At 31.7% G+C, this 24512-nt stretch overlaps 2 protein-coding genes across 2 annotated transcripts; both read right to left on the bottom strand.

Annotated features, from left to right (window-relative positions):
- Positions 1-170: 170 nt before the first annotated feature.
- Positions 171-12405, bottom strand: LOC139526151 (uncharacterized). The gene is made up of 5 exons (XM_071321284.1): positions 12284-12405; positions 8436-8544; positions 4910-4971; positions 3737-3808; positions 171-1600 (listed from the first exon to the last, which is right to left on the bottom strand). Exons 3-5 carry the CDS (start codon positions 4944-4946, stop codon positions 582-584), a joined length of 1128 nt encoding a protein of 375 aa, XP_071177385.1. The 5' UTR covers positions 4947-4971; positions 8436-8544; positions 12284-12405; the 3' UTR covers positions 171-581.
- Positions 12406-14200: 1795 nt separating this feature from the next.
- LOC139527954 (chymotrypsin-like serine proteinase) lies at positions 14201-18925 on the bottom strand. The gene is made up of 7 exons (XM_071323693.1): positions 18776-18925; positions 18066-18127; positions 17309-17499; positions 17021-17105; positions 15694-15862; positions 15106-15251; positions 14201-14425 (listed from the first exon to the last, which is right to left on the bottom strand). The coding sequence occupies exons 1-7, from the start codon at positions 18816-18818 to the stop codon at positions 14267-14269; spliced, it is 855 nt and encodes a 284-aa protein (XP_071179794.1). The 5' UTR covers positions 18819-18925; the 3' UTR covers positions 14201-14266.
- Positions 18926-24512: the final 5587 nt, after the last annotated feature.

Below are 24512 nucleotides of genomic sequence, written 5' to 3'. Positions count from 1 at the left end.
AAAAAAAGACTGATCTTTTTTCTAGGTAAGTAGAGTTTGAAAGGCTTATCAGAAATTTTTTTTTTTGGCTTCAAATCTTGATTTGTCATTTGGCTGAAATCTTATAAGTAGATATCATCTTTTAAATGAGTTCTAAACTCGTGATTTGAATTTTCTGAAGAAAAAAGTAATGTTAAATAACACATTTTTTGTACTAATCTGATTTTTCTACGTCTTTAATATTTTTTGCTTAAATAAATATTTTGATGTTACTTTTAAGTTCTTAAAGGGTGACCAAGTACGTTTGTTCTTCAAATCTATTCGAACGTCATGTTCAATTGATATTTCAGTCTAATCTAACGTAGATGTCAGACGTAAAAACTACCCAACTAACCAATATGTTTAATGGATATTTGCAACCTAATTTCATTAACTAACTAGTGTTATGCCATTCCATCCCCACATTGATAAACCAAATTAAATGCCCTTTATAGTAGTTGATTTTACATAAAGGTATGATTCCGTTTACTGTATACGAAATAACGTTACTATAAGTTAGATAACAATACATTTTTAGTTTTCTAGACGTTTGATATGACTGTTTAAAGTAGGTCTCCTGTACATGTATTTACAGGATTGTTCATATCTAAGTAATCAGTCAAAATATCGACACGTTGAACGTGTGCATTGTGTTCGTCACTCTCCCCTACATACAACCTCTGACTTGTATCTGTGTTCAGTGATTTATCGGTGTAGTCGGTGTCATCGTTGTCTGCATTTAGTGATTTCTCTGAAACTCCACGACAAGCATCCCCTATTGTTTGTCCAAAGAATAAATGTGCATTGAGCTGTCCTTTTTCATTATCTATTTCATCTGCTTCCTTCCTATTTAGCAAATCGATAGATTCTATGTCCTTACTGACTTTACAATCCTGTATCTCATTTGTCTTACTCAAATTAATATTCATTTCTTTCGACGTTTTTGTTGCTTTCTCATATTCATGATTCTGAGTACTTAGATCTTTTTGCAGTTGTTGGTAAACGTGAGAATATTTATAACTAGAACTCATTTCTTCCGACGACTCGGATCCAGTCGAACTATCGGAATTTTTATGAACAGGAACCGTAACTTCATAGCCATCCGATATTAGTTGCCTTTCACGAAGAGGTTGGTAGGGATTAAGATATCCTGTATGATCTGGAATGATAAGGTCCAAGTTTGAGGAATGATTTGAACTGGATTCCTTAGATGAACTTTTATTATCGGTTTCTTCTGCTGTAAAACATGGCTCAAGATAACTCGATGTATCATCGTCGTAACTATTTGATGTTTTATCAGTATGCGCCTTTGACACAGTTGCATTTAAATTTCTTAATGGCTGTGTTACTGCGGTGTCACTGTTGTTCTCTCCAATTAAATGCTCGTCAATTTCATCGTATATTTCAATGTATTCTGGTTCAACTATTTCTTGTCTCAATTCTACACGTTCTCTTACATTTTCCCTTGGTATGTTAATTGAAGATCGTTTTCGATATGAACGAATAAAATGACTTAATCCAATTATTATCAGAAATCCAATAACGCAGAGTGTGTAAACAATCAATTCCATGTTTGAAGGTCCTACAAGATCAACAAAATAAAGCGTTATGATAAAATAGCAGAACTCAAGAAGAGTATAACGTTAAAAGTTTAATGACGCAGAATTTTTAACATAACAATAAAAATTAAACCAAATATAGGGGAAGAAATAAATTTTGTGCTGACGTCATAAGTTTCAGTAGAAGTTGAAATTGATAATGGAAATAGGAAAATGTCAAAGAGACAACAACCCCACCAACGAACAGACAACAACCGAAGGCCACCAACGAGTCTTCAACGCATCGATAAAATACCGCATCTTGAGGTGGTCCTCAGCTGGTCCCCATATAAAATTGTGTACTATTTCAGTGAAATTGGACCTTACTCTAAACTCCCAAACATATAAATAAACTCAAATAGAAAAGCATACAAGACTACCAAAGGGTCAGAAGCTCCTGACTTGGGACAGGCGCAAACATGCAGCGGGGTTAAAATGTTTTGTGAGATCTGAACGTTCCCCATTACCTCTAGCCAATGTTTTTATCTATATAACTATGAATGTGTATTCATCATCGATCGGTTTTTCATTTTTCAAATAAATTTCAGAGATCTTCGACGAAATATTTATAGTTTGTACATTATGTATTTTTATTTGTTTTTGATCGCTTCTACTTGGAATTGTTTTAGAAATGTTTAATTGTTTTTTCAAATAAACTTAAGTAGTATATTTTGTCTTGTCTTGTCATTTTCTTAAATTGCAGCTTTCAATAATAAAACACACATAAGGATGCATTCCAAATCTGTAATTATAAAAATGCTACAGGTAGATTACATGGTTTACTACTCTTAATGGTGTTATAATACTAAAGTTGAGGTATAAAAAATGCAAAAGCAAATTCAACTGCTTGTTGCATAATGTTTTGCGTTCCCGAACATCCTATGAATAATACAATTAAAACTTTTTGGATTACAGAAATGTATTTTACCATAATTTAATTAATCACTAGTTTCTTAGAGACAACAAACTCTGTGTGCACGTCTTTGGATAAAGATAGGCCCTATTCCACAAAATTTCCTTTTTCAGATTACCTTAGCCGTTTTTGGCACATTTTTGGGGAGTTTAAGGGTCCTCAACGCTCTGCAACTTTGAACTTGGTTTTGCTTCTTGCTAAAATGTTTTATCTTAGCCTCACTGGTGAGTATTATATAGACGAAACCAGCGTCTGGCATATCAAAATATAATCCTGGTACCTTTGATAACTATTTGTACTTTTTAACTGTGTCTTTTATGTCTGACTATGAACTTTTTGAAAAAAATCCCTTTACTTTACATTTCACTGGACTTACGTAAGCACATGAGAAATGAATGGCATGCGTAAAAATTAGTACATGATACCTGCTTAATTGTCTTCAGATATAACAAAACGAGTTTGTTTCGAATTTTCCTCAGATTTCAGTTTTTTTGTGATTTTACTTATTTAAAAAAAAATGTTTAAGTATCACATCATAGGTTTACACCTAGCCTGATAGATGAACAGTCGTATAATTCTGGTATCTTTCGTCCCTCTTTTAATGCAGAATAATAACCAACTCTCGTATTTTCCTATATATAGTCATAAGTAACATACATCCAACTAATACAATTTAGAATGCAAATCGAGACAACAACCGACTTCAGAGCTAAGAGCAAATAACAGCCGATGGCCATCAACACAGCGAGAAATATCTTTTTATTCCAATAAAATGCATAAAATTTCTGACCTTTAAGTTGTAAACTCAAAATAGTTTTTCTTCTCTTATTGTAGGCCTTTCCAATGACTATTTTAACTACACCCGGATTTAGAGAACTTTTATCATTAAGGAAAACAAAAATTCCATATGTTCAAGCTTCATATAAGAAATAACTTTACGGTGCCAACCAAAAGAAATTGTATAATGACATGTTTTATGCAAATACTGTTAATTCATTTTTTTTCGTGGATGCAAATTCTCGTGGTTTGAGGAAAGCTTGCATTTCGTGGATATTTATTTTCGTGGTTTTGGTAAAGTCTGCATACATTTCATTAGAAAATTTGAAATTCGTTGAATATTTAGATAAGTGGTTCCCCAGCACCCACGAAATCCACGAACATTGGTATCGAACTAATATTAATGAATCCACAGTGTATATGTACTTACCATTACTGTTTGAAGGATTGTCTCGGAACAGATAAGTGGTAGTAACATTCTGTGATGTGAAGCTAAATTCTACTAATAAAACAGGCTTATGTAAAATGTATCCTTACAAACTTTATCAGCTTTTATAACAAACTGGTTTTTTTTTATATTCTTATGTTTCGTTTTCAATGATAGATGCTTCTAATGGAGAACATCATATTTTTTAAATGAAGTGCCATTTATGGTCTGAAATGTCTTGTCCTGCCCAACACACCAATTGTGTGACAATAGTTTTCAATACATCAAAACTGACAATCCTCTGAGAATATTAGGAATACAGAATAGTTTTTGTTTTTATTTTCGAATTTTCAATGAACCATGGCAGTAATCTTTAACATTGTACAAGTGATCTTTAAGTTTTCATTGGATCGTACGTTTTAGTTTTATCTATAAAAGTGTTGACCAAAGACTCCGTATGCCAATTAATGAGATTATTCGATAGCATCATTAACAAGAATTCGACTGATATTCTGCATGTTCTTTAAGGAAAGCGACAGTAGTCAACCGGTTGTCGTTATTAATGGCTGCCATATTGTTTTTCGTAAATTTAAGGTTTCTAGTTTGAATTGTTTCACATTTCTCATTATGTTGCCTTTTATTGCCGAATATATGGCATATGTTTAACTCATTGCTTTCCTTATAATTGCTAAGATTCATATCATTTGAACTGTGGTAGATATTTGCCTCAATGGTATTCATGTCACATATTCTAATTTTATATGAGCTGCCAAATGCTAATCTCTGTACTAAATCAAGCGTTTAATTTGTTTATATAAACTACTAATCTATTTGCCATAATTTCAAAAGAATCATATGAAAGTGCACCGATGACATAAAATTTTCATAAAGTATCTTTATTAAGTTTTCCGGCTTAAACAAAATTATTCTAACTGGCCACCAATAGCGAGCTAGTTATCAAATACAATGTTTTAATACAAAAAAACTTCAATATTTTGTTTCTTAAATGAATTGTACATATAAGATCTTCCAGTTGTATATGTGTAACGGTTAATTAACTAGTTTTGGCACATAAAATATTTCATACTAATCCATTCACCTGTTTTAGATGTTTTTGTTTTTCATACACAAAAAAGTTTCAGATATGTTCGTTCCGCTCTATTTAAAAGTAAATACCTTTATTTCCGGTGTCTGTTGTTGTTACTGTCATCATAATACATCCTACTTTTGCATCGCACCTTGAAAACATAAATAAGAATCGCAATCTCAAATGGTTTTAAATTTAAACGATCAAAATAAGAACATAATAAATTTCTTTCTGATTTATCCAAAATCAGCTGCCTTCCATTTTGTGTATTTACCTTACACCGTTTACTCTGCGCTACGTATTATCATGGGTTTAACGTGCAACATAAGAGGTATCGACTCAGTAGCAGTAAGAAGCGTTATCGTGTCTGAATGTTCTGCTCGAAATGCTTCAAATTTCGTAAGAAAAAAATGATTCCGTTGATGCTTGAATCTTGAAGTCAAAATTTTCAAAATTCAAAAACGTAATTCAAATTTTGAAGAGTTCTTATAACATAACTAGAGGCTCCCAAGAGCCTGTGTCGCTCACCTGACTGTACTTTTGGTTTTGAAAAATCATGTAAAAATAGACAAAAATCATAACAGATACCCAAATTATGTTTGAAACCAAATTTGGTTTAGTATATTGGTCCCGTAAATTAATAAAAACAAAAGTGGTGGCCATCTTGAACAGTAAATCGGCAACAAAGTACTGACATTTCATCAGCACCTCATAAGGAACATTTATGCCCTGTTTGGTTTTATTCCATTCATTGGTTCTATATAAGTCATTTGTATGTATTTCCCATAGTGTCCTATGTTTTACTATGTCTCCCGCTAGCGGCCATCTTTGATGATTGGTAGGCTTCAGAGTAACAACACTTGGTCAGCACCTCATAATGAACATTCATGCGATTGTCTTCCTACTATTTGATGGTTCTTTAAAAGAAACATTTGTACGTATTTACCTTATGGTCCTATGTTAAACTACTTTCCCCCGCTGGCAGCCATCTTGGATGATGGATCGGCTTCAAAGTAATAACACTGGATCAACACATCATAAGGACAATTCATGCGATGTTTGATTTCATTCCATTCAGTGCTTCTCTTAAAGAATACATTTGTATGTATTTCCGATAGTATCCTACGTTTTAGTCCCCTGATGGCGGTCATTTTGGTGGATGGATCGGCTTAAATGTAACAACACTTGGTCAGCATCTCATAAGATGCATTCATTCTATGTTTGATTCCATTCCATTCAGTAGATCTTTAGGAGACGTTCATAATGTAAAAAGTTAACGACGACGGACGACAAGTGATTAGAATTCCTCACTTGGCCCTTCAGACCAGATGTGAATAAAAGAGACAACAGGTAGTGACAATAGATCAAATGTGCTACCACTGTTTCGACAACAATGACGATGGACGTTCGGTCATTGAGGCTACCACTAGCCATGTGTACGTGTGTGTGTGCTTTCATGAATTTTTACAAATGTGGTTATTAGCCATAATAAACTGTATATAAAATATTTATTTCATTCATAAAACCTTTTTGTTTTCTGACACCTGATATCGATAGTCTTAGACAGTTTTTACAGAAAACTTTTGACATTTCATTGATTTTAACACTTGAAGGGACATTCATATGCAGGATATGGCATAGTGGAATATGTTTGCAGGGCGAACAACTCTCCCCTTACCAGAGACATGATTACAACATAAGAAGATAATTTAGAATCTTTTGAAATGGGCTGGATTTATCAGACTAATACAAAGCATCAAACACATAATAACTATTACCTGAAGTACCAATCAAGTAGTAATAACTGTTAATAATCAAAGATAATCCAAAGCCAACTACAAATAATGTTAAAAAATCTCATGTATCCAAGACAAATTATCAATTACTACACACACCCAGTAGTTTTAGATTAACCGATTTTAAAAAAGATTGAACTATATTAAGCATAAAATGCAAACTAACTGAATGTACCAATCTTACAGCAAACATCGACAATTTTAAATGCATTAGATATTTGTGAAAACTTCTTATCTCACCTTAAAATGGAGTATTCACGATAGCTTTGAAACGTCGCAAGATACTGGTGTCACCTAACGTTACACACTGGAAGACGTTATCCAAAATAAAAACGTTAGAATGCACGTTTTTCAGATGGCTTTCTAAAATTAACGGATATTATGAGCGAAATTTATGAACTTTAGATTCATGTTTTCTTAGATAATATACTAAGCTTTTTATTAACAAATAAAAAATTAAAATTGAATTGAAACTATTTGTTTAATTAACATTTTAATTACAAAAGCAATCGATTTTTTTGATACACTACGCACTGCTAACATGGATAATGCACTCATGCATTTATACACTGCAGAATGTCGAGGCGAATGATCTACGGTATATATAGCATGACAGTGCCATTAAGTTCTGCACAAATATATACAATTAACAAAGGAATCAGCGGGAACAATACATGTAGCTGTTTTCTTTTCTATGATTTTGTATTGTAGCGGATCGGCCTGTCGATCATTATAAATTCCGGAAAACACTTCATACAGTTCCGCGAGGAATTATTGCCCCCTCCCATGGATCGGTATTGAGCTTTTACTTAAAACATTTTCTCAACAAGCAACAAAAAATACCCGTATTCTGAAACGTCTGTGAAAACCGCAATAATGACAAGTGACGTAAATTTTGTATATTTTGTTACATAACGTTAAAATCGTTTGTGGGGACATTGCATCGGACATTATAGTTTTATCTGATATCTCGTATTTTAGATTAAATTTATGAGAATTTACTATTAAAATAGAGATAACTTTTTGTACTTTTTTCCCTTATATTTTATTTTATGTAGCGAATAGCACTGTATTAAATAAATATCACGAAAAACAGAAAAACGTAACCCTACGTCAATTGGGTTTGAAGGGGACAAATTGTCGGACATTGATATTCGACTCGAATAAAAATAATTTGTTATTAAAATCCCTGATTATTGCATGAGGCGAAAGTGTGAGCTTTGTACAAAATACTAGTATAATAATTATTTACTTACGACATGGTGATTGCTCTGGTGTCCCTTTTTAATTGGAAAATTTAGAAAAATGACGGCAATTTTTTGTGCATGGGACACATAATTTGTATCATCTAGATCCTTTTTTCTCGAAATTCCGTCTTTTCAAAGAAAAAACCGACATTACATCATCGACCAATTATGTCGTGCTTCTTCTAGACAGACTTTTATACCGTTTGGTGGAATCTTTTATATACTTTTTACAATATTCCGAATTTACCAAAACTTAAAGTGTAACGCGGGACAAGGAAATAATATTAAAAAATGGAGATTTAATTGATTTTTTCTTAATGAAAAAAGTCTGTTACATATACAAAATTGCAATATTCTGAAAGTAGAATTTAAAAGCTTTAAAATGATATATAACACTTTAGAAGATCACTTTTAATGTTTATTAATTGATGATTTGAATGTGTCTTGTCCGCGATTTCACTAAAATAACACCAGTATCGTGCGACGTTTCTTTATGTATATTATGTGTTAACAAAATATGAAATGAAATGCATTAGTTTTATTATTAAAGGTTTTTCTTTAATATATATTACCTCTGTGAATGATTGCAACTACATTCATTCAAGCATTTATAGCCGTACTTATTCTCATTGCATGGAAGACATAGTCCGTCCTGTAGGGAAACAGTTCCAACTGTGCACTCTGTAATTGAGCCAAAACATTTTGTTTACTCAATAAACATATTGACTGGTGTCTATCATACAATTAACCCAGTGTCCCCTCGTTTTCAAAGTGTGCAAAAAGGTGCTTTTGAAGTAATCGTTTTGCCGAACTTGACATTTTAAGATTTTGCTTTTGCTAAAAATCAGTGTTTTTATATGCATGTAGCTTTTGAAAATTTTTATTGATCACTCCTAAAAATCAATACGTATATGGCTTCGAAAGACCGGAAGAGCGAAATGCATTCAATGAAACATTATATCACACAGATATATATTAATGGTTTCATGTGGCATGCCTTTACTTTTAATAGGCAAAATCCATATCAAGCAATAGCATTTTACGCAACCTTCAAACACAAAAATAAAAGGTTTAAAACAATTAAACCTCAGTTAATAATATTAAAACCATAACTAGGCCGATAATGTACGATATTAACAATTTTTTTTCAGAATTCCAATAATATATTTCACAATGATTTAACTATAAGCATAATAACCACTTACCCGTACATACATCGTTGATATTTTGAAAGTTATAACAACATACATCATTACTGTAAAAATAAAATGATAATAAGTATATCGTTTGTTCAATTTTCTAAATTCATAATATCTCTCTTAGTATTTAGTATTTCTGTCCTGTGTTATTCATATATAGCTATTCAGTATAAAAGATTAATGATAAAACGAACTCCAAGTCAAATTAAAAAAGGTAAGTTCAAATCAACCGATATGAATAAACGGAACAAGCTATAAGCAGGTACCATATTCTTGAGTTGTTTCGTTAAATTCCCAAAGAAAGAGGTGGGTTAAAATGGTTTATGGTTAGCTTAACCTTCAACTTGTATGACATGTTTTTGTGCTCGATCATCATTTTAAAAATAATTGGTTTTTGAATCAACCTCAAATGAAGTCTAGATTATGTACGGATATGGCATTTTTGTTAAAACATCTTAACTAAATTGATTTTTCATTAATTCTAGCTTAAATATTTGGGTTGGGGAATCACTTGTAATGTATGGATTTAATGATTGTCTCTGAGACCTCCATTTATGCTGTTCCTTTGTCGCATTCAATCTGTAATTAGACGGATGAATTTTGCGATTTTTTTTATTTATTTTTTTCGGACATACATATTGCATAACAAACGAAAATTAATGTACAAAAATTGAATTCGAAGAACCTCTCAATTTACGCATTTTAAGGTACTAGTAACAAAAGATCCCATTTTCAGCATCTTATCCGTAATTTTAAGCATGGCTTAGATAATTTGATAATCATTCGATAATCATTCTTGACAGGATATAGTTTCCCTTATTTTTACTTATGCCAGCTCTGGATTGAATACAATCATCAATTTGTGACGAAAAATATCTACTCCAATTTGTTTTATATATTTGCACAACTTTTGTCATAAGTGCAAAAACCCAAATTAGCAGCCTCAATTTTATCGGAAAAAAGCATGGTTACCTGTGTTTTATTTTGTGATTTCTTTCATAACTTGTAAAGGGCTACAACACGATTCATATTTATAAAAATTACTATATAATGTAAAACTAGATCGGACACTCTTATGCTTTTTGTGTTTGACTTTCTGAAAAGTCAAATAACAAAAAATACTTAACTCCGAAGAAATATCTAAACGAAAAGTCTCTGCGCAAATTCAAAAGCTCAAACTCATCAAACGAATGGATAACAACTGTCATATTTCTGATATGAAACAGGCATTTTCTAATGTAGAAAATGCTGGGTTTAACCTGGTTATATAGCTAGAAAATCTCTCACTTCTATGATACTCCATTTTATTGACAATGATGTTTGAACAAAACAAACATACAAAATAGGTAAAAATGTCGAAAATATGAGTACAGCCGCCAAAATTGTGTTATTGACTATAAAGACGTACAAATATGTAAACAAACATAATTAAAATAGCATTTTGACGAAGCACATTTGCATAAAACGAAAGACAAGAATACAAAAATTTACCAGAGCACAATAAACAATGACGGAATAAATAGGTACCGAGCCACGTCAAATTAATAGTGTAAAGTATGTTCTGTCTGTTATTTTACCAATCATATCCTATTCCCGCAATTGGCATTTAATTGAGTGCTAATCGTCATGACGGATCATGCATGCGTAGCAGGATACGCTTACTTCGTTACTTTATTTTCCTTTTCTTTTATTCGAACGTCGCTGATGAGTCTTTTTTAGACGAAACTCTAATCCGGCGCAAATACAAAATTTCAATCCTGGTATCTATGAGGAGCTTATTTACAACCACTGTGTAGATTCCACTGCTGGTGGTGATTTTTTCTTCGAAGGTATCACCATCCCAGTAGTCAGCACTTTTGTGTTGACATGATTTATCATTGATATGGTCATAATTATCAATCAACTGTTTACAAAACTTTTCTACCTCAGAAATATATCACCAAAGCTGTATTTGGCAAAATTTTTATGAGTTTTTGGTCGTCAATGCTTTTCAACTTCTTACTTTATTTTGCCTTTTTTACTTTTTTTTATTTGAGCGTCACCGATGAGTCTTTTGTAGACAAAACGAGCGTCTGCCGCAAATACAAAATTTCAATACTGGTTTATATGATGAGTTTATTTACGCTACCGATTCCCTCCGTTTATGTTTGTTACCTAGGTTTGTATCTTTCTAATCAATTAACTTAATAAGGTGCAACGTCATATTGTTTTCTATATAAAATAATACTTATATATGTATCAATTTGTTTGTTATCAGAAATCTACATTACGGAAGAAGGGCGAAAGACGCCAGATGACATTCAAACTAATAAATCCAAAAGAAACTGAAAACGCCATGGTTAAAAGACAAATAGGCAAATAATATTAACAAAACACAACAAAGAAAACTGATGACTAAGCAACATTTTCCATTAAGCACCTTTTTTTAGGAATATATTTCTTTTTAAGGAGGCTCGAGATTACAACAATTTCAGCAAAATTTTAAACATTTGTTTTTTATTACACAATTAGATGTTACTTTATGATATTGTACAAAAATCAACCCAAAATATCGCAAGATGACTTTTAAAATGTTTATATCATTGAAAAAGCTCCAAATTATCTCCCTTTGGGCATTTTTGCATTAGAATTGAAATACCTTTTTTTACTTATCGATGACCTATAAATCTTAATTTTTTTTCAAATAAGCTCTACTTAAACTAAAAAATTGTAAAATTTTAATTTCTGTAATTTAATTCTTTTTTTATTTCGATTTTACCTCTATTTTTCCTATTAGTTCAACAGAAAAAAAAGTACCTTAAGAAAAATGTATGCTTTTTCGAAGGCAGATTGTGAACTTAAATGAACGTTGACCCCATTTTTTTTTATTTCATTTTTCTATAAATTAAGTTCATTTATAGAAAAAAATAGCGAATCCTATATTTAAAAACAAAAATGTATACCCTTGAGTCCAATGAAGGGATGTTTTTCATTCAGCCAGCCTAAAATGTAGATACGACATTCAAGCGAAGTACCTCAGTTTCAATTTTAAATCAGTAGATCGAGTCTACTGAATTGTGATTTTTTTTATTTTTCCTTCATATAGTTCAATTCAATCTAGGGTGTGACGAATGCTAGACTTTTGTGTAAATAGAAATAAGAAGATGTGGTATGAGTGCCAATGAGACAGCATTCCATCCAAGTCACAATTTGTAAGTATTCTTATATAAAAGTTTACATACCCTTTGTCCTTACAAACGCCACCACTAAGTTGCAAAGACAACTTAATTTTACTTAACACAATTAACATATTTGCCAGATAAATAATATTCATAATCGTTTTAGCTATACAACGCAAATTGATATTAACAGGAAATGGAACAAAAACATGTTAGAAAACAATACAATGACAAGGAAGAATTTAACAAGTGTGTCATATATTATATTAGCATGAATAGTGATGCATAGCAACATATTTTAACAACATATTAATATATTACTCATCATTTGGTCAACCAATTGTAATAAAGGACTTGCTATTTTAGATTTTCTTTGCAATACCAATTCATCTTAAGTTATGAAGGTTCATTACTGAGAAATTAACATTTTCTCGTAACCTTAAAAGTTTTGTTAATATATGAGATGGAAATATTAAAATATTAATGAGTACGGTGTTTTATTATGTTAGGGAAATTACTGTTTAAATGTTTAAGGAATGCTCATAAATCACCTTTGGTTTTTTGTTATCATTATCATTGTTATTTTAAACTGAATGATGATTTGATTTGAACCATGGAAAGCAAATATAAAATGCATGATCAAGATGATAAAAGATCATTAAACATGTACATCATTTGAAAATTTCGTGACATGGGTTCTTTTTTGCTATGTTCTTATCGTTATTTCAGTGAACTTAAAAAATCCCGACATATTCATATTTCCTTGTACAATTTTATTATGTATCGACTAGTTAAGCAATATTAAATACAATATTTATTGAAAGTCGAACTATATCTTCTAGATAACATACAGTTGATCCTCCGTGATTGTAACCACTGAACGAATGTACAGTTTACTTTTTGTTTTGAAATATTAGCAGTATATGATAAGTATTTGTTAAACTGAAATGATAATATAGATTTTTTTCTCGCTATTCTCCAATACCACATTCTGACAAACCACTTCTAGATATCTAAGCGCATGAACAATAATGAAGTCAAATCAGTATTAACAATGGTCACGAAATGATTGAAAAATTGGTTGTGTTTACACATAACAAACTACTCAGAGTACAGACTAACATGTGCGGTTAAAAATGTTATATCTACTATCTATATGTATATATATCAGTTCAATTGTATTTTAATAAAATCTGCTTTTTGAGTTTTATTGGATATTTCAATCACTGCAGATGATGGTAAAACCAAAAGCAAAATGATTGCATTTGATACTGTCTTCTTAGTACTTCTAACACAAATTAAAAAGAGAGGCGAAAGATACCAGATGGACATTCAAACTCATAGGTAAAACATCAACTGACAAACGGCATGGCGGAAAAAGAATAAAATCAAACAGACAAACAGTAAACTAAACACAGCATAGAAAACTAAGGACTTAGCAATACGAAACCCACAAGAAAACTAGGAGTGATCTCAGGTGTTCTGCAAGGGTAAGCCGATCTTGCCTCACATGTGGCACCCGTCGTGAACTCGTGATGCCTTCCGTTAAATTTATGAAGGGATGATTTCAACTTCACTACTTAGAACTGTTGGTTTCCACGTGAGTAGCAACCCTCTATCAAGAATATCATGATGGGAAATACAAGCTCCTTAATATTGTATCAACTTAGAGATGTATACCCCGCATGCAGGCGCGACTCAAAAGTTGCTATATAGAAATGGAAAATTCACACACTCTTTTGTCGTAAAGTCTTTTATCAGCAGACCATTATTGTAAATTTTTAGATGTAATTGTATTTATAAGTTTGAGTTTAAATTGGATTGGTATTGGTAGAAGAAAATTAATGACAGGTAAAGACTGATCTTTTAAAAAGGAGGTTTTTTTTCAAGTAAACTGGTTTATGATGAAGGGTAGTAGCAAAGCTGATGACATCGAGGCCTTTATTGTTAAAGTAACGGAATGTAACAAAATAAACATCATTTCGATGCGTTATTGTATTTATTTCATAATAGCGGTTAGTTCAAATAATCATTTGTCTCTTGACATTAGATGCTGACGTAGGTACTGATCCATGACCTGAAGGATGTCAGTCTGGCGTAGACACTTGGGAAGCTTCCAGAGCATGTGCTGATTCCCCAAGACGTAGCTCCAGCGAGATATGGAGTATTTCCAGAGTAGCATGTCATTGGACCACCACTATCCCCCTATAATAAATAAAAAAGATATCAGTTAAATACCTCATAAGATATACATATTTAACACGTATGCATACATGTCGGATTTTATTGTCAATAATTTATATGTGTGGTTTTACAGGAACATTCACGGTAACAATTGTATTGCACCGAATTCAGATTTCAACAAACAATGTCTCTTATATGAAACTCGAGGCCGATATATTTAACCTCCACAAATCAATACAAACGCTTTAAACACCGGATATCCTAATTCTAGTCGGCACACATATTTTTCGAATTAAGGCCTTATTAAATACATTAATGGCATCAAAATATTTTTGCATGGTTTCAAAGCGCTCCTAACATATCATTGCAACAAAAAAGGACATATAATACAGTATATCTCAAAGGCTCTATAAATAGTCCATGGCACTTTTACATCATCTTCATTTTTGTTTATAGATTGTGTTTATATAACAAAAACATAAAATAAAAAATCTTACGGGCTAATACAAAGTTTAACAGTTTTATTTTATTCCGTTCCTCTTTCCTTTGTGGATCTTTTTTATAAGAGTATGGTGTTTTTATTCAACATTTGATTTTTATCTCGGAGCTTCATCTGTAAATGATAACTCAACACAGTGATCGCGGGATGTCTTAATTAATCTGAAAACTTAATACCATTATAAATATCTATAGACACTTACACTGCAGGCGGATTTACCAGTTTCGTGTATACAAATGTGTCCACTGTTGATAGTAGCACCATTGACAGATGCCCATCTTGTTGTACATTCCGAATTGCTGATAACAGTCATCTCGACGTCTTGTAAGACATTTGGGCTGCTTCCACCTGATAAATGGTAAAGCTTGTAAAATCTTGTTTTATTTGTAATTTAACTGCACATGTATCAAATGCTATCTCAAAGTCTGATTTTATCCAGATAGAGATATGAGAGTTCTAACAAATCTTCCAGCATTCATACAGGTTAAACGATTAAATTAAGACGTTATATACATATGCAGTAACATATACATATGCACCGATAGAATGGATGTGTACACCTATAAATCAAGTTAAGGTTAGAACGATGACCATGAATTGCTGGTATTTTGTATTTGCATTCTCATTTTGGGTTGATTTTTATCAAACAGATATTACATTTAATCAAATATGTTTTAATTAAGGCGACCAATGAACATCATAGAAAATGAAAAATATTTAAAAAAAAAAAGGTTCAACATAAAAACTTGTAAAAATAAAATTCTTATTCTATTGATAATATTTAACATACTTCCGCTTAATCGGCCCCATCCTGAAAGGAAACATCTCGATCCGGTAAAATCCTGAGTTGAAGGAACAGCTATCGCAGCCATGTTTCCACCTAATGACAAATACTGTGATAATTCTAACAGAGCAATGTCATTTGGATATCCAGCTGCACTACCACTATAACTTGGATGCTGTAATTTTTATTAGAGTTTGAAATTAGATGATAACAAATTTATTCAAATCTCTGTACATTGCATTTATTGAATGTGCTCCCAAGCACTAATATGTTAATGAAACCTTTTGTAAAACTACTTTGCAATACATGCTTATGTTTTGCTTACACTAAGTTTAGTTATAAATATATTATGTATTCAATTACTTAATATGATCTTTATTTTGATCGTTATGACCAATTTCATTGCGATATAAATCAATACTACAACAATAGCTTGGAAGCCTTAAATTTCGTAACAGTTAAAAAGAATATATAAACTAGATGTTTATAATCTCTGTAGTTTGAATTTATTCAATGTGTATTATCGGCTACTTTTGTTTTTAGAGATGTCATGTACAAGCTTTGTATCGCTTACATAAAACAATTTGATAAAGGTAATATATTTTTTTCAAGTTTTACTTACGTTGAGTTTCGTTTTAAAACTTTTATGTAGTTATTTCGTAATTAGATTCTATAATTATTTCTCAATAAGCTTTGTCACTTGGAGTCTAGCACTACTAACATTGAGGGCATACGATGCAGTAGCAAGGGCAGATAATAATGCATTCAAATTGAACGCCTTGTTTTCGTAACGTTGCTAGTGGTTATCATCCCCAATTCGAAAAACTTTACTTACGTCATCAACTTTGTTATGCGAACGTATTGGATGGAGAAAACTAACATTTTGTATTCTCTAGGTTCGAGCATCACCTTATATATTTGATGGGTAATTACAACAACAGGATTAATCATGTTAATACTACTGTTGTTGGACGTTAGTAACGTTCTTGACTGTATCATACAGGCCTAGTATTATAATTGATGTTGTCATTTTTTTATAATTTCTTTTTTTGGTGTACTTCTTTTCCGTTTGCAAAATGTTGAAATCATCCCAAATATATAGTTTATTTATCTCAAAGCATAGATGGCACAATCAAGTTTCGTAGGCAACTCTTTAATGGGTTTCAATACTTTTCAACTCTGTTATAATTGATCTTGCATTCAAACTAAGTTTTTTTTATCGTCACTGCTGTGTCATAGTTGTTTGACAAAACACGTTTCTGGCGAATTGAATTATGTCTTGTTGACTTTTTAAGGTACAAAAGTCTGCAATAATAGTTACAAAATAACTTACCATAATAATACGGCTCAAGGTTCGTACTGTCCTGGAAGTATCTGACAACTCTGTTGTCCCAGCAGCAATTCGAAGGTTGTTTGTTCTATAACAAGAAAATAAAAAAAATATTTAAAAATGCTTAAGAAGTCACTCAGAGTTAAATCGAAAGAACATTTCACAATAATACTAAAGTAAGTTAGATGAAATCATCGAGCTATAACCTACAAACCCAAAACTGTTTTAAACCTTCCGTATAAACTTAAAATCAGTTACCACATAAACCAATGAATTGAAAAGAAAACTTACGCACTTCCATCAACACAATGAGCTGCTGTAACAACCCAGTTTCTGTTAATGATAGAGCCTCCACAAATATGATACCAACTTCCACTACTTCTCAGCTGTAAGGACACCTGCCAGGGGTACTCACTTATGTCAGCATCACTCCCGCCAACGATTTTACTACTGGTAAGTCCATCTACAGTTTTTACTTCACTCTAAAATAAAAATCTAAGATGAGTAGAACACAGACCCATAAACACCTCGGTAGACTAAGTCTTTTTTGTGTTGGGTTTCTGTCTCACTAAAATGTACACCATATCTTGTTTTATTAATAGATGTTATATAAACATCCTTTATATATCTGGGAAATTGCTCTCCATACATGCAGATCAAATCGTACAGATTATCATTACAAGTTACGCGAGCTTTATTCAAATGGATTCAAGCTGATGTCTAATTCGAAGTGAAAAACAAAAGGTAAAGATCGTTTGCTCGTCAACTTCGTCATGGATTTGTGCTTTCATTGAATTGATTAGAACACCCACTAACGAGCCTTATGTGACGAAATATTTCCGGGGAATTAAATTATAAGTCTGGTGTCCTATTTAAAAAGGGTTAATTTTTCAAATGACAGAATTAATCTAGACGCACATAATTATGATTCACCAATGTTGGTGCCGATACTAAAAATATCAGAATATTCTATTCCTTTGAACTTGCAACATGACTACCTTGGTACAATATTGATTAAAACACAAATTTTGCATTTTATACAGCTTACCGAATGCGAAAATATCTCTTTGATAAGTTCCTTTCCAGGTTGTGATATTTTCTGTGTGCAGACTAAAAAATAAGCATTGTAGGAAAAATATAAATATGACAAACTATATTTAATTTATTTTATCTTATTTATGTGTCAAGCTTGTTGTAACATATATCATGATGATCAACGAAAAGCTGAAACATGTTATACATACCAAAACCTCAAATTTACTCAAACAGAAGTTCTCATTAGCTAAGAATGTGATGTTGTTTATTTAGTCGAGAGAACATTAATGGGTTTTTTTTCCAAAAACGTGTATAAATAATGATCATATAAGGTATACTCGTGTTTTAATTATCTATAAATCTTATAAAAGCTCATACTTAATAACAATAATGCGCATTTCGACAATACGTGCCTCTTCAGTGATGCTCGTGGCCAAAATATTTGAAATCCAAAGCTTATATAAATGATGAAGAGCTATAATCCAAAGGTCCAAAAAGTATAGCCAAATCCGTGAAAGGAATCAGAGCTTTGCATGAGGGAGATACATTCCTTAATTTATAATAATTTCTAACATTTTGTAACAGCAAATTTTAATAACACAAAAGAATCCGTATTTTCATGCCAGTACCTAAGTACTGGCTACTGGGCTGGTGATACCCTCGGGGACTAACAGTCCACCAGTAGAGGCATCGACCCAGTGGAGAAGTAAAATATATAGTTACCTGCAAATCCGAATGCGAGAAGTAGGATAAATGTCTTCATCATTTGTGTTTGATGTCAGTGTCACGGGAATTCGATGTCGTCTGCTACTTTTTGAATTGACTCCTTTTTATACAAAAGATATCTGCTGACTATGTATGTTTTACCAGCTGTGAACGTGATACTCGAGAAATATAATGTTATCTTGACAATGGCAATAATAAATTGTATCTATTATCAAATGTTATAAATATTGAGTAAGAGTCTAATACATTTTTATGAAATTATTATGAGACCATATACACCTGTTTTTATAGTTCGAACGAGGTTACTGCTTCAAAATTGTAAAGTCATATTCGGTAAATCTTCTCGTTTATAGAACGTCGACCTTACAATAATCTAAACTTGCACAAAATATGTTATCTCTTTGGCTTTTACAGATATCAGGCTAGGGCGAGCATTAATCTTTGTTTTTCCTACATTACATTTCATCTATATTGTAAATGAAACGACTTTCGTTATGTGAATATAATTTGGAGTACTATAAGGATTTTTTCTCAGTGATGAACGCCGTACGGTTGCATATAGTTGCTGACATCTACTTCATTTGAACTTGAGTGAATTGTTGTGTCATTGAATATCATACCACATCTCATTATTATATGGTATTTCATATCATCATCAATCAATCAATTAAACTTGTTCATTTTGGTGTACTGTAACTTTTCGTGGGTTTTACTAGCTCTGTATACGTTGCTTATGTACAAGAATTTCCTTACTTTAACATTACTACCGTAAAAATTGTAAGCTAAAAAATGTTTGTGTTTATAAAATAGGAGATGTGGTATAATTACTGATAAGACATATATTCACCACCAATTAATGGACATGGATGTAAGCAACTTCAAGTCATTGTACGGCCTTCAACGTGAAGCAAACACAGACCGTATATATAGCTAAAAGAGGTTTGACCAAATGTAAAATGATTCAAACGAGCACTTTGGTTTACGCTAGCATTATATTTCGTGTCTTTTTTTCGTGTCTGACGTCGTGATGTTTCTTGCTTAGTAAAATATTATTCAAGCTGTTGACGAGTTTGATCATATATTTCAATGTGTTTCTGCAAAGTAAAACAAATTGTGAGATACTTCTGATTGTATTTACAATTTTTTAGACAGTGTGATTTACTGTTCATCGAATGATAGGTAAACTTAATTTATATGGTCATATAGTTATATTATGGTGTATAGATTTTGAGGTATTTGAATACACTCCACATTACTTTGTATCAACATTAATGTTAAAATTGTTTTCTCAAATGTGTATTCGTCCTTTCCTTGTTCTCATAGACAAAACGGAACAAACGTTTGGAGGTTTATGTAAGTTAGCTCTAAAACTATGTTACTTCACCATTTCTACATAAGAAAATGTATATTCCAAGTGAGGAATATGACAGCAGTTTTTTTTATTCGTTTGAAATATTGTGGCTTTTGACTTTGTCAATTGATAAAGAACATTCCGTTTTGAATTTTCCTTGGATTTCGATATGTTTGCTATTTTACTTTTACAAAAATGTTTTACGCACTACGTCTCATCGTTGTTTCATTAGTACATTATGTATCTATATTTTGATTGTTTCTGGTTAATATCTTCGTAAGTTTTGTAAATGCTGATTAGATTACTATCGTCTTATATCGTATCAAATCAATAGTTGTTTTGTGTGAAAGTACTGCGTTGTTAAAATAGGATCCGTACAGAGTTTTTTTAAATCAATAATAAACAACAAAAAATGTGTCCAAAGACCTCAAACAGACTTATACAGAACAATAATACATATTGTACTATACTGATGAATAAGTATTGATATAACATGTGTTCTAGTGCCAGGTTGTTTCATATTAAAGAGTTGTAGTTGAAACCTGAAGTCCTGATTTTCAGTGTGTTATTATTCGATTGTTTTTCATGTCTTGGCGGGAACTATCTGAAAAACTGTAAATAATATTAAACCTAAATGACATATGAAGAACACGCCAAATGATGAAGGTCAATATTCTCCATCTAAAGACGAGCATGCATGTATAGATTATAACATGCCCTTTTCCATATTGGCCCTGGTATCATCCCGAGACTCCCATATCGGCCTCGAGGCTTTAGCCGAGGGACGATATGGGTCGAGGGATGATACCAGGGCTAATATGGAAAAGACATGTTATAATCTTTTTATCACATATTTGATTTCTGCAGAAAAGAGAAAAAAAGGTCAATTATAACAATTTAATGAAAGATGAAAGGTAAAATCTTAAACAATTTATCACAAACGTGTCGTTAAGGACGCAGTAACGTCACGTCATTTCATATCAGGGCACAATATCAATATGCTCTTTTTTGCCCCGGGCAATTTTGAGGTTATTGCATATGCAAAACCAGACGTATTCGTAACAAATATGTGATAATATAAATTATTCAACTTCATTTGTTCGACTTCAAATTATAACCCTGTTTGAACTTACAATGTCAGCTGTTTCAATTCTCAAACAAACTATATGATATAATAAATAAAGAAAATGAGTTTTAACAAACATCATAAACATATATGATATTATTGTAATGTTATGCCAAGGTCATATATGTATGTCAGATGCTCCTGACAACGGCTGAAAATAATTCATTAACGACTTCGATCGTTATGTGTACAATCGGCTGATAAGGTGTCTATAATTACAAAGAAGGGGAAGTTGTTACAAATTTTTAAATAGGTGAAAACAATTTAAATTTCTTGTTAAAGCACTTATAAATTAAAACTCCCTATTTCATTTTTCATCAATATATATTTTATATCACATATGGTGTTTAATATGTTTAAGGTATATGTTAATCTCATTTCCTGTTTATAATTTCTTACAAACTACTGTACGTTAAAAAAACGCCACAATAGGTAAAAATCGTTTTCAAAAGAGAAAGTTATATATTAAACGGCGCAAAAATCTTCATTAAAAAGCCAACACACATAAAGACTAGCTTAAGACCATATAAAAAAGAAGATGTGGTATGATTGCCAATGAGACAACTGTCCACAAAAGACCAAAATGACACAGACATTAACAACTATAGGTCACCGTACGGCCTTCAACAATGAGCAAAGCCCATACCGCATAGTCAACTATAAAAGGCCCCGATAAGACACTGTAAAACAATTCAAACGAGAAAACTAGCGGCCTTATTTATGTAAAAAAAAAAATGAACGAACGAACGAACAAACGAAAAACAAATATGTAACACATAAGACACATTAAGACCATGTTTACTAGTATAGATGTTCATATTAACAGTTTATAATTTCTTTCTATAAACGTGTTCAAGTTTATAGCAGGAAAATTCGATTCTGTACCGACTAAATGGACCTATCGAGGACAGTAATATCAATTGTTGCCTTATTCTACAAAAAAGAGTTTATATTGTGCTTGATTTTCATATGATGAAGGCATAATCTTTCAATCAGTTAAATTGATATCAGGAGCTGGCATTTCAGTAACTGCTAGTAGTCCTTTGACAATTACTTTACTTGGTTTCTTTTGTTACCTTTACTGACATCGGACTTCTTTTAAACTGCGTTTTATTGTGCATATTGCTGTATGTTTGTTTTTCTACATTGCCAATAAATATAGGGAAATGTTGAGATATCACTTAACATGCGCATTTTAGCTGGTTCAAGTCAGGAGCCTCTGGTCATTGTTTATCTTGTATGATCCTTAATTTTAGTTCATTGATATGGTTTGAAGTTAAGTATGACGTCCATTTTTCACTTAACTTGTATACAGTTTTTTATGTACCAGCTGAAGCCCGCCTCAGGGTGCATGATTTTCTCGCTGTTTTTAAGACCTATTGGTGACCTTCGGCCGTTTCTTGTTCTTTGGTCGGGTTGTGTCGGCTCTTTGACACATTCCCCATTTCCATTCTCAATTTTATGAACATAAAGGCAACAGTACTATAACGCTATTGGAAAGTAATAAATCGATGGAGAGAAAACAAATCTGGGTTACAAACTAAAACCGAGGGAAACACATCAGCTATAAGAGGAAAACATCGAACAACAGAAACACTGAAGTGCATAGAAAAAAAATGGTAAAAAAAACCCTAAAGTGATCATTCAAAGGTTGATTCTAGTTCTTTCTGATGTTCGAATGGAGAGGACTTAAAAAACATTATGGCTATGACAGACCAGTACAGACGATTAACAAGCACCAAGTATGACAGTATCTTACAAGAATCTTGGTCCAGGGGATAAATAAGTTTCTCTTAAGATATTGATGTTGCCAATTTGCCTTTTCCGAAGAAACTTGTAACATCCAAGCTATATATAACACCTGATGTGATGGATTTCCAAATGACATTGCTTTGTTTAAGGTTTTGTAATGCTGTCGAAAAATAAATAATACTGCTGCTCCTACTTCTTTCACTGGAAAATGATGTTTCTTGTGAGAATGGTAAATGTCCAACGTCAGAAGCATGTTATTCAGTAGTTGGCTGTTGGTTCATGTCTATCATATTCATTTTTGGTAAAATGCATTGTATAAAAAAGCCACAAGTTTTTCTTTTTCTTTTGTTCTATATTTTTCATGTCATAACCTTTAATAACTTATTATACAGTTTGGGTTTTGCGATAGTTTTAAGTCGTATTTTGACTATAATTGTTTCGTTCTCGTCATTTAGCTCTTGTTGATAGTCATTTAATTTGCAATTATATATATATCTTTTTTTTCATAACATGATAACTAATATGTTATTAATATGATGTCAAGTTTTTCTGGTTTTTCTCTAGCATTAACCAGTTTTCAACATCAAACAGAGAAATACTATGTATTTCTGTTTTTAAGAAAAAGCAATGTCTTCCATCTTCCATTAATATCAATCTTCTCTAAGGTAGTTCAATACACAATATGTATGAGGAAATCCCTAATCATTTTCAAAGACATACAAAAGACATTGTTGTAAAAAATTTAATATGATAACGTGGATTTGTATAATGAGTAACCATGACAACACATTCATAGCAACATTTCTCATAGAGAATATTCAAATTTCAAACATTTCAAGCTAACTGTCATAAGACTAGATTTCAGGTTTGCTATTAAAATACGATGACATATAAAAATTTGCTAGATTTACTTAATATATCAAATGATGATACTGGTTAAACAGTAATTTAAACTTAGAAATATTATCCCCAAAAACACATTATTTTTACATTTTAGTTCCAGATATCTTACTACAAAAAATTAAAACCACTGCATGGAATTTGGATCTGAAAACTTGTTACTGTAAATTAAGAAGTTAGTGTGAGGTTTTACTTAATGTGACTGAATCAGTTTCACAATAATAAGAACTTGTATTCTGATATCTGATTTGTATATCTGTTTGCACAGTTTCCTGGAATCACAATAATGTTAAATCTCATATCTTTGTACATTCTTCATAAATGCGAGCAATAATTTTTGAATTTTCACAGTTATCAGTGATTGCAGACCAATGAATACTAATTGGTGAAAAACAATTGATTTGTGCACCAATTTAGAACACCAAATGTTTTTTTTTAATTCAGTTCCAAATTAAATACAATATAATATTTATTTTTGCTTAGAATAGTTCAATAAATAATTTGTCAGTGTGAATTAGTTATCTATTTGAATAATTTTCAAAAATTTTCAATAACAAAAAAATACTTACATTTTCTCTGCACACAACACAAGTTTAAAAAAGTCT

Source organism: Mytilus edulis, chromosome 6, assembly GCF_963676685.1.
Source record: "Mytilus edulis chromosome 6, xbMytEdul2.2, whole genome shotgun sequence".
NCBI lineage: Eukaryota > Metazoa > Mollusca > Bivalvia > Mytilida > Mytilidae > Mytilus > Mytilus edulis.
This window is presented reverse-complemented; position numbering and strand designations above follow the sequence as displayed.